The sequence below is a fragment of the Dendrobates tinctorius genome, unplaced genomic scaffold (genome assembly GCF_039654945.1).
Source record: "Dendrobates tinctorius isolate UK_male_01 unplaced genomic scaffold, ASM3965494v1 ptg000070l, whole genome shotgun sequence".
NCBI classification, from domain to species: domain Eukaryota; kingdom Metazoa; phylum Chordata; class Amphibia; order Anura; family Dendrobatidae; genus Dendrobates; species Dendrobates tinctorius.
The window spans coordinates 41923733-41936674 of NW_027361738.1; the positions used below are offsets into that span (position 1 = coordinate 41923733).

The 12942-nt window shown below is 47.8% G+C and overlaps 1 protein-coding gene across 3 annotated transcripts in view; it reads left to right on the forward strand.

The window, feature by feature from the left end:
• UBE3C (ubiquitin protein ligase E3C) overlaps positions 1–12942 on the forward strand; it is a 191556-nt gene that overhangs the window by 29123 nt on the left and 149491 nt on the right. For all 3 annotated transcript variants that reach the window (XM_073581600.1, XM_073581602.1, XM_073581601.1), the window contains exons 7-8: positions 296–453; positions 8187–8340. In XM_073581600.1, coding sequence (XP_073437701.1) covers positions 296–453; positions 8187–8340 — 312 coding nt within the window. The remainder of the gene's footprint in view (positions 1–295; positions 454–8186; positions 8341–12942) is intronic.

Here is a 12942-nt window from a genome sequence, read left to right on the forward strand (position 1 = left end):
TTCCAAAAAGTTGAAAATTCCCATTTGAGTATCTCGCGCAAAACTTTAATGGTAGCAGCCTAGAAGGGGCTTTTGGCATTGTACAGCTGCCTAAATGACTGTACGGCCGGAGAACATGTCAGCATACTGTATAGTTGATCATTCTTAGTTCTACATCTGCATTATATCTATCAGAGCATTAAGCATTTTACTGCAGTTTAGAAGAAGCAATGTCCGGTCACATGCAGTAAGATTTGCGAAACACTCCGCTATATAAAATCATGTTTATCTTTCCCTTTAACTTTCTTCCATGTAGGTTATTACAGCACTGCTACGATGACAGCCTCAATGTTGCACTACCCATGAGAATGGTTGAAGTTTTTTCATCAGAAAACACTTTCTTGCCTGTCCTAGAGGACGCCATGACTGTGTCCTCATTAGTTGAACAAATTTTGCACTACATGATTCAGAAAGGTAGGTGAAGTGCACAGGTGATTTAAGTTTTTTGGGGCTAGAATACAGCTTGGTATACATAAAAGATATATATTTGGGTAAAAGCCAAATAAAATACATTTTAACGCACTTGGTCTATGGGTCTGATGAAGCTAGCGGAGCGCTGGAGTGGTTGAATGCTTGTGGACACAACGCCACCAATCTCGTGATCGCTATGAATCCTCTGCAATCAGGTACTTATCATTTATTATGTAATTGTGGGACAATCCCTATTATTGCTGACAATGTCTCATTCTTTATCAACTCCCTCCTTAAAAGTTAGTTATTGCCAAGTTAAAATTAAAGGGGTTGTCCTGTGTTAGTAAATGGGTAAAATTGCAAATTGCTTGTAAAAACAAAATGTAAAATTAAAAATGCTTTGTTAAAGGGAACCTGTCACCAGAAAAAAACGCTATTAACCTACATATGTGGGTTAGTAATCTGACTTGTGCCTGCACTTAGCCAAATACTGTGGGGAGAAAATTAACTTTATTGTCCCCGGCAGTGTTCCAGTTTCAGTCCTGTGGCGCCGATTCAGTCACTGCTATGAGTATAGATAGCGGCAGCTGTAACTGCGCCCTCGGCACTAACAGCCGACCCCAATGCAGAGCCAGTGTCGGTCAGGCCGCTATCTGTACTCAGAGCAGTGTCTGAGCCAGCACTGGTGCCGCGACTGGAACACTGCAGGGAGAAAATCAACTTTATTCCTCCTGGCAGAATTGCGGTGTCAGTTAGGGGGGGTTGTGCCGCCTCGAGTTCAGTCATTGCGCTGACTATAGATAGTGGTGTCTGTAACCGCGCCCCTGGCACTGACTGACAGCTGGCCCCAATGCTGCCGGGGGGCGCAGTTACAGCTGCTGCTCTGTATACTCAGAGCGGTGACTAAACCTGCACTGACGCTCTCCCCGTAACTGCAACCGGAACGTAGTGGGGGGGAATAAAGTTAATTTCTAGTTCGCCTTATTGGGGGACACAGAGACCATGGGTGTATGCTGCTGCCACTAGGAGGCTGACACTATGCAGAAAAAAAAGGTTAGCTCCTCCTCCGCAGTGTACACCCCACCGACCGGCAGGGGATTCCTCAGTTTAGCTTAGTGTCAGTAGGAGGTGGACACGGGTCTTTCATTAGACCCATATCTACCTCAGTGTGCGTCGTTTTCTTTTCAGGTTTTGCCTGGAGGGATACAGAGTGAACGGTCACATCTGTAGTCCTATAAGGACGCTATGAGTACAGCGTGAACTGCCACCCCGTATCCTCATAGGTCTCTACGGAAGGACCAAGAGCCTGAGCACGGACGCGTGTCAGGCGATCCAACTGGTCCCCGTCTCCCACCCACTCGCCCACCAGAGCCTGTCGGTCCGGAAGAGACGCGGACATCCTTCGGCTGGATGATAGAGGTACCTCTCTCTCCACAGGTACCAGAAGACACTGAACAGCGGCAGGACTAGAGGGTAAGTATAGGACCCTGAGCCCTCAGCAGCCTCTTCCTTTCCCTGAATTCCCCGGCTGCACTTATCTCAGTGCTTTTCAGCAGCCGGGCTGCAGTCAGGCCTCCATCATCCTCCCCGGCTGCACTTACTTCAGCGATGGTTAGCAGCCGGGCTAGTCATGGCTCCATTGAGGAGCGATCGCCGTGGCAGTGCGGCGCTGTCTCCGCGCCGCCCCGCGCTTCACGGCGGCCGCCGCATCTACTACATGCCCCGGCTTCAGTTTGGGCCTACTTCGGCGTCGCGGCCATGCCCCCCCGCCTTCTTCCTCAGACGGGCTTCTCTCCGCCCGTTCTAAGCCCGCCCACCGCTCTCTTCCTCGGGCTCTTCGCTCCAGGGGCGGTGTTTAGCCCCCTAGACTGCCTATAGGCAGCGGGCGGCGCCATCTTCCTTCTCCTTACTGAGGTCAGCCCGCACCTTCCTTCTCCCTGTCTGCTCAAGGAAGCGCGCGCTTTTCTACCCGGCTTTTCTCAGGCGGCCGCCATTTTTTTCTGCCTGTCAGCCGGACTCCGTCTTCTTCCCCATCGAGGGCTCCGCAGATCCAAACGAGTGGTGCAGCATTGGGGGACTCAGCAAGCGTTTGCTGGAAGCATCTACAGGACAATGGACCGTGAGTAGGCTCTGCTCTGCAGACTGACACCCTCCTCTGCCTCCTGTCCCCCAACTTTCCGGCACTACCTCAGGTTTCACTATGTCTAACTCCAAATCTGACCGTAACCGCCCTGCGGCTCCCTCCTGCACTCTAGTCAAGTTCTTTGCATGCTCTTCTTGCAATGGCAAACTTCCCTCAGGTCAGTCCACTTCCCTATGCCTGGACTGTAGCAATCCAATTCAACCTGACGCCGCCCAGGAGCCATCTAGGGCCCCAGGTGAGAGTGAACCCCCCATGCCCGGCTGGGCTTCGTCTCTATCACAGTCAGTGTCAGACCTCACCAGGGTGTCTCAGTCCCTAGTAGCCGTTCTGGATAAGTTGCCCCTGGACACCTCTACAGGGTCCAGCAGGCCTCAAGAGGTTCCATCTGAGTCGGCCAGCGTTAGTCGCAAAAGACCCAGGCAGGATCTCCAGCCGGAATCCTCTCCTCGCCCCATGTCACCACATAGTCCTTCTCGTCAGCCTCCCTCCCGGCCTCCTCTCCCGAGTCAGGTGAGGCGCTCTCGGACAGGTCATCTGAGGGGATCTTGGAGCTGGATTCGGACCAGGATGCGAACATGAGGGTTACTGTACAGAACCTCATTGCAGCGATCCATCATACCTTCGACATTGCGGACTCCCCTGCGAAATCCTCAGATCAGGAGGTTTCGTTCAGACGGGAGGAAACACCCTCCAGGGTATTCCCTCTGCATTTCGAGTTTGGAAAGATTTTTACCAGGGAAAGAGAAGATCCAACCAGACGCTTTCAAAGAGGAAAGCGTCTCGGCGTTCTGTACCCGTTTGCTAAAGAGCTCACGGACAACTGGTCTGCCTCTCCCTCAGTCGATCCGCCCGTGTCCAGGCTTTCTAATAACACGGTTCTCCCGCTTTCAGGCGTGGCGTCTCTAAAGGATTCTAATGATAGGATTATAGAATCCCTAGCGAAGTCTGCCTTCGAAGCGGCTTCGACGGCGGTATGCCCAATCTTTGCTTCATCCTGGGCAGCAAAGGCCATAGCTACTTGGGCAGAGGATCTTCGTCAGGGCATCCTAGAGAAAGCAAAACTAGATCGATTGGCCGATCTCGCCAATCAGATTTACCATGCGGGGGATTATCTGCTTTCTGCTTCTTTGGATGCGGCATCCTGCGCAGTTCAGGCGTCAAGCAACGTAGTGGCAATCCGACGTACAATTTGGCTCAAGGCCTGGCAGGCGGACTTGTCTTCTAAAAAGTCTCTTACTAATCTGCCTTTTCAGGGGGTGCGCCTTTTTTGGTTCCCAATTGGACCAGATTATTAAGGACGCCACCGGAGGCACGAGTTCTCTCCTGCCTCAGTCCAAGCCTCGCAGACCTCCACTAAGGCGTCAGTTTCGACCCTTTCGGGCTTACCGCCGTTTCAATACGGCGGAGACCTCCTCCAACCAACAAAGACCGCAGGCACGCCAAGATGGGAAGAAAGTTTCCTTCAGACCCACTCCCTCCTGGCGCTCCCACTCTTCGCAGAGCAGACCATCCAGACCCAGATCTGGACGGTCCACATCAGCATGACTATCCTCGGACTCCCGAGGGTCCCTTCCAATTGGGAGGTCGACTCCTGTTCTTCAAGGACGTCTGGCTGGCCTCAGTGGAGGACGCTTGGGTCAGGGAGGTTGTATCGTCAGGATACAAGATAGAGTTCGTCTCTCTTCCACGGGATCGTTTCTTCGAATCCCGTCCTCCAAAAGATCCAGCTTTGATCCCGGGGTTCTTTACGGCCATCAACTCTCTCCTCAGTGCCGGTGTGATTGTGCCCGTTCCCAAAGCGGAGCGGTTTACAGTGTTTTATTCAAACCTATTTGTCGTGCCGAAAAAAGACGGGGCGGTCCGACCCATCTTGGATCTCAAGCTGCTCAACAAGAGAGTCCGTCTTCGCCACTTCCGGATGGAGTCGGTTCGTTCGGTAATCGCTTCCATGGAGGAGCAGGAATTCATGTGTTCAATAGTCATCCAAGATGCCTATCTACATGTTCCCATATTCTCCGGACATCAGAAGTTCCTGCGTTTTGCGGTTCGCCAGGAACATTACCAGTTCGTCGCGCTGCCCTTCGGTCTCGCCACCGCTCCCAGAGTCTTCACGAAGATCATGGCTGCGTTGATGGCCTTGTTGAGGATCAGAGGTCTCGTTCTTTTTCCGTACCTCGACGATATTCTGATCAAAGCTCCCTCTTTCCAACAGGCACGCCTAAGTTTGACGATCGTCCTAGACACTCTTTCCAATTTCGGGTGGATCGTCAACAGGAAAAAGTCCTGTCTGGTTCCTACTCAACGTCTTGTGTTTCTGGGCCTCCTGTTCGACACTCGTCGGTCAAGGGTCTTTCTCCCTCAAGAGAAGATTCTCTCCCTGTGGCAGGATGTACGATCACTGCAGACCACACGATTTCCGTCCCTCCGAACAACCATGAGGGTCCTGGGAAAGATGGTGGCGGCGATAGAGGCAGTTCCCTTTGCCCAATTTCACGCCAGACCTCTCCAACACGCCATTCTGTCAAGGTGGAACAGGTCGGCTCTGTCCCTGGATCGCCCTGTTCGTCTTTCAGGCTGGATCAAGCGGTCACTCAACTGGTGGTTGACGTCACCTCTCATCCTCTTGGGGCGGTCTTTTCTTCCCATTCACTGGCAGATTGTAACAACGGATGCCAGCCTCCTCGGCTGGGGTGCAGTATTCCGCAATCACACTGTTCAGGGTCGTTGGTCGACTCAGGAATCTGCTCTGTCGATCAACGTCCTAGAGATACGAGCGATCTATCTGGCTCTCGTCCACTTGCAGAGGCTCCTCAGGGGCCTGCCTGTCCGGATTCAGACAGACAATGCCACAGCGGTGGCATATGTCAACCACCGAGGAGGGACACGGAGTGTCTCAGCCCTGGCAGAAGTGTCCAAGATCCTTCGGTGGGCAGAGATTTCGGTACCGACAATCTCCGCGGTACACATTCCCGGCGTAGACAACTGGGCCGCCGATTTTCTCAGCAGCGAGGGTCTCGCGGCAGGAGAGTGGTCCCTACATCCGGAGGCATTTCTTCAGCTCTGCCGTCGTTGGGGAACCCCGGACGTAGATCTGCTAGCTTCTCGCCTCAACAGGAAAGTCCCACAGTTTGTATCCAGGGCTCGAGATCCTCTCGCAGTGGGCGCCGATGCTCTGGCCATTCCTTGGTCGCAGTTCGAGCTCCCCTACCTGTTTCCTCCCCTGCCTCTTCTTCCCAAGCTGTTGAAGAAGATCAAAGCAGAAGGGATTCCAGTCATTCTCATCGCCCTGAATTGGCCCAGAAGGTCTTGGTTCGCGGACATTGTCAACCTTCTCGCGGACGTCCCCTGGAAGCTTCCAGACAGGGCAGATCTGCTGTCTCAAGGCCCGATTTGCCATCCCAATTCTCGGCCGCTCAATTTAACGGCGTGGCTGTTGAGACCGAGGTTTTGAAACGACCAGGATTCTCCGGTCGAGTAATTCATACCATGATCCGAGCCAGGAAGCCATCATCTTCCAAAATTTACTACCGTACTTGGAAGGCCTATTTGACTTGGTGTGAGGCCAATAACATCGCTCCCATGTGCTTTTCGCTCCTTTCCGTTCTGGCGTTTCTTCAGGCAGGGCTGGATGCGGTGCTTGCTCTCAGTTCCTTGAAGGGTTAAGTTTCGGCGCTGTCCATTTTATTTCAGAAGACGTTGGCCTCCCGCCCTCAGGTCAAAACCTTTCTTCAGGGCGTGGCTCACACGGCTCCTCCGTATCGAGCGCCCGTGGATCCATGGGATCTTAATCTGGTTCTTGAGGTTCTGCAAGGTTCTCCTTTTGAACCTCTCAGGGATGTTTCCCTTTCTCTCCTTTCTTGGAAGGTAGCTTTTCTGGTGGCCATCATTTCCATCCGGCGCGTGTCAGAATTGGCGGCTCTTTCTTGCCGCTCTCCTTTCTTGGTACTTCACCAGGACAAGGTAGTTCTGCGGCCTCCGCCCTCTTTTCTTCTGAAGGTGGTGTCCTCCTTTCACCTCAATGAGGATATTGTTCTGCCGTCCTTCTGTCCGAGTCCAACTCACCCTCAGGAGCGGTCCCTGAACAAACTGGATCTGGTCAGGGCGATCAGAGTCTATCTGTCTAGGACGACTTCCTTACGAAAGACAGACTCTCTTTTCGTCATTCCAGATGGGGCGCGGAAAGGTCACCCGGCTTCCAAAGCTACTATTGCTCGCTGGATCAGAACGGCAATTTTGGAGGCCTACCGGGTTAAGCATCGAGTGGCCCCTCCGGGGATCAGAGCGCACTCTACCCGGGCAGTGGGTGCTTCCTGGGCGGTACGCCACAGAGCCTCCGCGCTGCAGCTTTGCAAAGCTGCAACCTGGTCTTCGGTTCACACGTGTGTGAAATTCTACAAGGTCCACACCTACGCTTCGGCGGACGCCAGCCTAGGTAGAAGGATCCTGCAGTCAGCGGTGGTGAGTCCACTGGCCTGATGGAAGTTTGTTTCCCACCCCAGGGACTGCTTTGGGACGTCCCATGGTCTCTGTGTCCCCCAATAAGGCGAACGAGAAAACAGGATTTTTGGGTTGCTTACTGTAAAATCTGTTTCTCGGAGCCTTCATTGGGGGACACAGCACCCTCCCATGTTCTACAACTCCTGTTCTTACTTTGGTTGATTGGTTACAGTTGAGTTGTTCTGTTTTCAATCTATTCTGTTACTTCTCCTACTGCTTTCTCACTAACTGAGGAATTCCCTGCCGGTCGGTGGGGTGTACACTGCGGAGGAGGAGCTAACCTTTTTTTTTGCATAGTGTCAGCCTCCTAGTGGCAGCAGCATACACCCATGGTCTCTGTGTCCCCCAATGAAGGCTCTGTTTTTCTCCCCGCAGCGTTCGGCTATGTAGGGTAGGTTAATAACGCATATCTACAGGTTAATAGTGTTTTTCTGGTTATAGGTTCACTTTAGGACCACTAATGATATTGGTCTGTTAGAAAATATTTTCAGCTGGAATCCTCATAATTCAGCTAAAGCTTTGCTCTGATATCAGCAGGTTAGTTTTTTAGCATTTTTATTTTATCTTTGCTCCATTTTATCCATTTTAAAGTTGCTTTGAAGGTAAAGCATTATCAGAAAATAGAAAGGTTTTCATTTGCTATAATTTTTTTCACTACTTCTCTCTAAATAAAATATACAAAAAACCTAGAATCCATTTCCTGTTCTTTATGGAAGATTTTCAGCACTCTCATTATCAACACAGACAGATGACAATGAAAGATTACACCTCTAAACACTGTAGATAACACATGATCCTACATTCACAATCGGTGGTGTTACAGGTTACCTCCTCTCCGTCCCTTCACAGTGACCTTTGCCCCGATTAGAGCATGCTCAAATACGGCTTGTAGACAAATAAATAGGGTCTTAATGAATCTTATTTGCTAATGTCCATGTGAAGAATGAGAATTATTTAACATCTGACTGTTACAGAATAAACTTGTGTTTCCTAGGCCATCAAACCCAATGTAATCTTATAGAAGCAGATGCCTTACGGTAATAAGTCAGAGTGTCTTAAACTTTTTCTAATGTATATCTCCTCTTTTGTTTCTCAGGATATTACAGGTCACTTTTCTTGTTAATTAACAACAAACTTCCATCCAGCATCGAATATAGCGACGTCTCCAGAGTTCCTATAGCAAAGATACTATTAGAGAATGTTATGAAACCATTGCACTTTAAATACAGCTCCTGCTCTGATGGTGCGAGGTAGGAAAGGACTCTGTCCTGATGTACACTTACTATTGAAATGTATAATGAGAAGCGTTGCGGTCACCTGCTTGGACGATTGTTACAGGAGTGTTGTGCTTTGCATACATATGGATTTACTGTATGTTTATGCTCATAGCGACCCGAATGAGAAGATTGAGGAACTTTTGGAATTCCCTCCACTTGTCTCATATTTTATAGTATTGAATTAAGTTTAGTTAGACAGAAGAGAGGCCCCCCTGTTTATAGAGTTAGTGGTCTTTTTTAAAGGAGCTGTTTGGCGCTACTCACTTCCGCGTCATGGATGATCTGTGGCGATGACGTTACAACTACACACATTTGCCGACACTCTTGTACAATCGGCAGATATGGTGCTTGAGTCCTTTTTTGATTAACAAAATATATTCCGATCGTGCTCCTGACTCGGCAGGTGCGGGGTTTTGACTTCACCATCAGTGCCTGTGTCTGATATGGACGTGTGCTGCCCCAGATGACCCCATTCACCCTTATTCGTTTTTCTAGAGTTAGTCCACACAAGCAGAGTTTGCTTTCTCTCTCTTTGCAAATATTGATTAATCATGGCTGGTCTTGGGATCGACGTTTCTACTGGTAACACTCGTGTAGACATGTAGTAATGTGCTGCTGATAACGATGATTCTTATGCCAGCATAAATGATCTAATCAGCCGACGAATGGAGGTTTCTTGGTTATAATCGAAAATCTATTCTCAGTCCATCTAAATACACCTTTAAACTGAACAGTCCCTGTTTAAAAAAAAAAACCCTATGTAGAGATTCAATGCCCCCACTCTTAGGTCAGATGGGCTTGAGATTGATCCCAAGGAGTTGCTAAATCATCTAGGGTGCCAAAATTCATTTTGCTTAAAGAGAATCTGTCCTGACGGGACATATATGACCTATTAATATGGGCATACAGGTGATAAAAATGTTACATTAGTCCTACCTGTATGCCTCATATTAATGGTCTTGTGGAGATATGTTATATTCTGTCTTTATGCTAATGATTTCTTCCAGGCTCCGAGGCCTGCGGTGCCTGGAAGAAATCCCTGCCTCCTGTCCTTATTACAATTCTACCCCCCTCCCATGTACATCAGTTCTGGCCCCGGAATCCTGCGCCTGCGCCCCCTCAGAAATCCATACCTCATCCTCCCTTCTGTAGACACTGTATTCAGGGATCTTCTGCACAGGCGCCAGCGACTTCCGCTCCAGTGCGCGCCAGTAAGGTGCTCTCTCCACTTCCTCCCTGCATAATCATCGCTATATACACATGGTTTCTAGCGGTGAATGTGCAGAGAGGAAGTGGGAGATCACTTTATCGGCACGCACGCCGGAGGTCACAGTGACTCGCTGCGCAGAAGATCTCTGAATACTGTGCCCATAGAAGGGAGGATGAGGTATGCATTGTGGAGGGAGTGCAGGCGCAGGATTCCAGGGCCATAAATGACTCTGATGGGAGGGGGGTAGTATAATAATGAGTAGAGTTGAGTGGATTTGTTCAGGTCAGGGCTTATTCGGCAATCTATAGCACTTGTTGAATAAACTGCAGAGGGAACTCGGCTTCCTGGATCGCTCCGACTGATCAGCTGTTCGGCTCAGCAGCTGTGTGACAATTGTGAAACATGCATGGACAGCCTGTTTGTTGGGTCTCAATGCATGTGTTGTGACACAACCGCGACACATGCAGCTGCGGCTCAGATCAGCTGATCAGCCTGAGCGATCCATAAAGCCCGGTTCCCTCTGCAGTTTATTTGGCAAGTGCTATAGCTTGCCGAATAAGCCCTGACCCGAGTAAATTTGCTTATCTCTAGTAATGAGGACAAGAGGCAGGGATTTTTTCCAGGCACCACACGCCCTGAATCCTGGAAGAAATCATTAGTATAATGACAGAATAAAACATTTAATAGGTCATATACATCCCGAGGGGTGAAAGATTCCCTTTAATTCCTTGGAGTGTGGCTGCTTCTTTCTGGATTAATTGTAAGGTTAAAGTAGTGGACTTGTTACATATATTTATAGGGTTATCATAAAAACATGCAACTTTGCAGTATACTCAATATTAACATTTATCCCCGATTTTCTACAAATCTTAAATATTTCACTTTTTCCTCCTTGTTGCAAAGGGATGAGTCTGAAGATGTGCAGGGCTTACAAGCTCTTTTATAGTGAGCTTTTAAGCACTGCTCTGAGGCTGGTGGGGATCGTTGGAGCGCACTGATCCCTACTGCTGATGCCGAACTGCTTCAGTGCGAGTCCGAGGTTGCAAAGGCAAAGATGTCCCTTAAAGCAGCGTCAGTGGTCACACAGCTTGACTTCTGAACCATCAATCAAGCAGGAGTGCCCCCAACACCAAGAACAAGAAGTCGCTAAGCCGGGGATTGGTGTGCTCCTGAAAAAGGAAGATGGGGTTCTAATAGTAGATTCTACCTATAGTGGCAGCTGCAGAGGGAACGTGTGGCTGCCCGCAGCTTCCTTCTGGTGGTGGATCTGTGGAGCTAACATTAGCTGTGCCCTTCAGGACACTTGGATTTAGAGAGAGGTATAACCCCCTTTGCAGAGATCCCACATGTGTGAATTCATTCTCCTTGGTAGTCTGCAGATGAGAAAGTATTAGTAAATGAGCAATTGATTTTATGATTTGACCTTGAGAACGGGGCTTGTTTTCAGACGTTCCAGTGCTATGATTTATCCTCCTTTGCATAGACATAAAAAGTCATTCTGGCCACTACCATACTGAGTATTTGCATTTTGTTGAGCTCGGACCTCCTTTAACGTTAATCTTGAGCGTTATAAATGATGAGTAATCCCCCATGTTTTACATCGCCTGAAAAGCTGCACAATTTACACTGATTACTTTAGGGTAGAAGATTAAGAGACATACGTTCTGTGTATCTAAGGCAACGCTCCGGCAGATATTTGGCAATGCGAATTTCATCAAAAGAATTACTATACTTAATTTAATTTTCAGTTTTGCCTGCGCCGTCCCCGGACACGGTCACTTATTTCCGAAGCATGTAGTTATGATGTGGTGATTAAAATTTTGGATTTTGATCAACGTATCTTTATCAGACAGTCACATCGCTAGGGGTCATTATAATCTACAGTCACTTGGAAGTGCGTTGGGGGCGAGTCCCACACACCTCAATGCACGTTCAATCATATTTGCACCTGGCTTCAAGGCTTGATTTCTCAGTTTACTGCCAAACTGGTATCATTTTTGTCCATTCATATGTTTCTACATATGTTTAAAAAAAATTGGGGTTTTCCATAGCAACCAGTCAGCTTGCTGTTTTTTTTATTTTCTTTCTCTATGGAAAGAAAATCTGCTTTTTCCTTGCATTCGTTTTGCTTAATCCTTCACATTTGGTTTTAACCCCTTCACACCCGAGCCTGTTTTTGCCTTTGTGACCGGGCCAATTTTTTCAATTCTGACCAGTGTCACTTTATGAGGTCATAATTCTAGAACGCTTCAACGGATCCTACTGATTCTGACATTGTTTTCTCATGACATATTGTACTTCATGATGGTGGTAAAATTTTTTAGATATGAGCTGCGCTTATTTGTTAAAAAAATCCAAATTTGGCGAAAATTTGGAAAATTTTGCAATTTTCAAACTTTTAATTTTTATGCCCTTAAATCAGAGAGTGATATCGCACAAAATAGTTAATAAATAACATTTCCCACATGTCTACTTTACATCTGCACAATTTTGGAAACATAATTTTTTTTTTTTAGGAAGTTATAAGGGTTAAAAGTTGACCAGCGATTTCTCATTTTTACAACAAAATTTGCAACACCATTTTTTTTAGGGACCACCTCACATTTGAAGTGAGTTTGGGGGGTCAATATAACAAAAAATACCCAAAAGTGACACCATTCTAAAAACTGCACCTCTCAATGTACTCAAAACCACATTCAAGAAGTTTATTAACCCTTCAGGTGCTTCACATGAATGAATGGAATATGGAAGGAAAAAATAAACATTTAACTTTTTTTCACAAACATTTTACTTCAAAACCATTTTTTTTTATTTTCACAAGTGTAAAAAGAGAAAATGAACCACAAAATTTTTTGTGCAATTTCTCCCGAATACGCAGATACCCCGTATGTGGGGCTAAACCACTGTTTGAGCACACGGCAGAGCTCAGAACGGAAGGAGCGCCGTTTGACTTTTTCAATGCAGAATTGGCAGGAATTGAGATCGGATGCCATGTCGCATTTGGAGAGCCCCTGATGTACCTAAACAGTGGAAACCCCCCACAAGTGACCCCATTTTGGAAACTAGACCCCTTAAAGAACTTATCTAGATGTGTTGTGAACACTTTGAACCCCCAAGTGCTTCACAGAAGTTTATAACGTAGAGCCATGAAAATAAAAAATCATTTTTTTTTTCCACAAAAATTATCTTTTAGACCCCAATTTTTATTTTCACAAGGGTAACAGGAGAAATTGGACCCTAAGAGTTGTTGTCCAATTTGTCCTGAGTACGCTGGTACCCCATATGTGGGAGAAAACTACTGTTTGGGCTCTCGGAAGGGAAGTAGTGACGTTCTGAAATGCAGACTTTGATGGAATGGTCTGCGG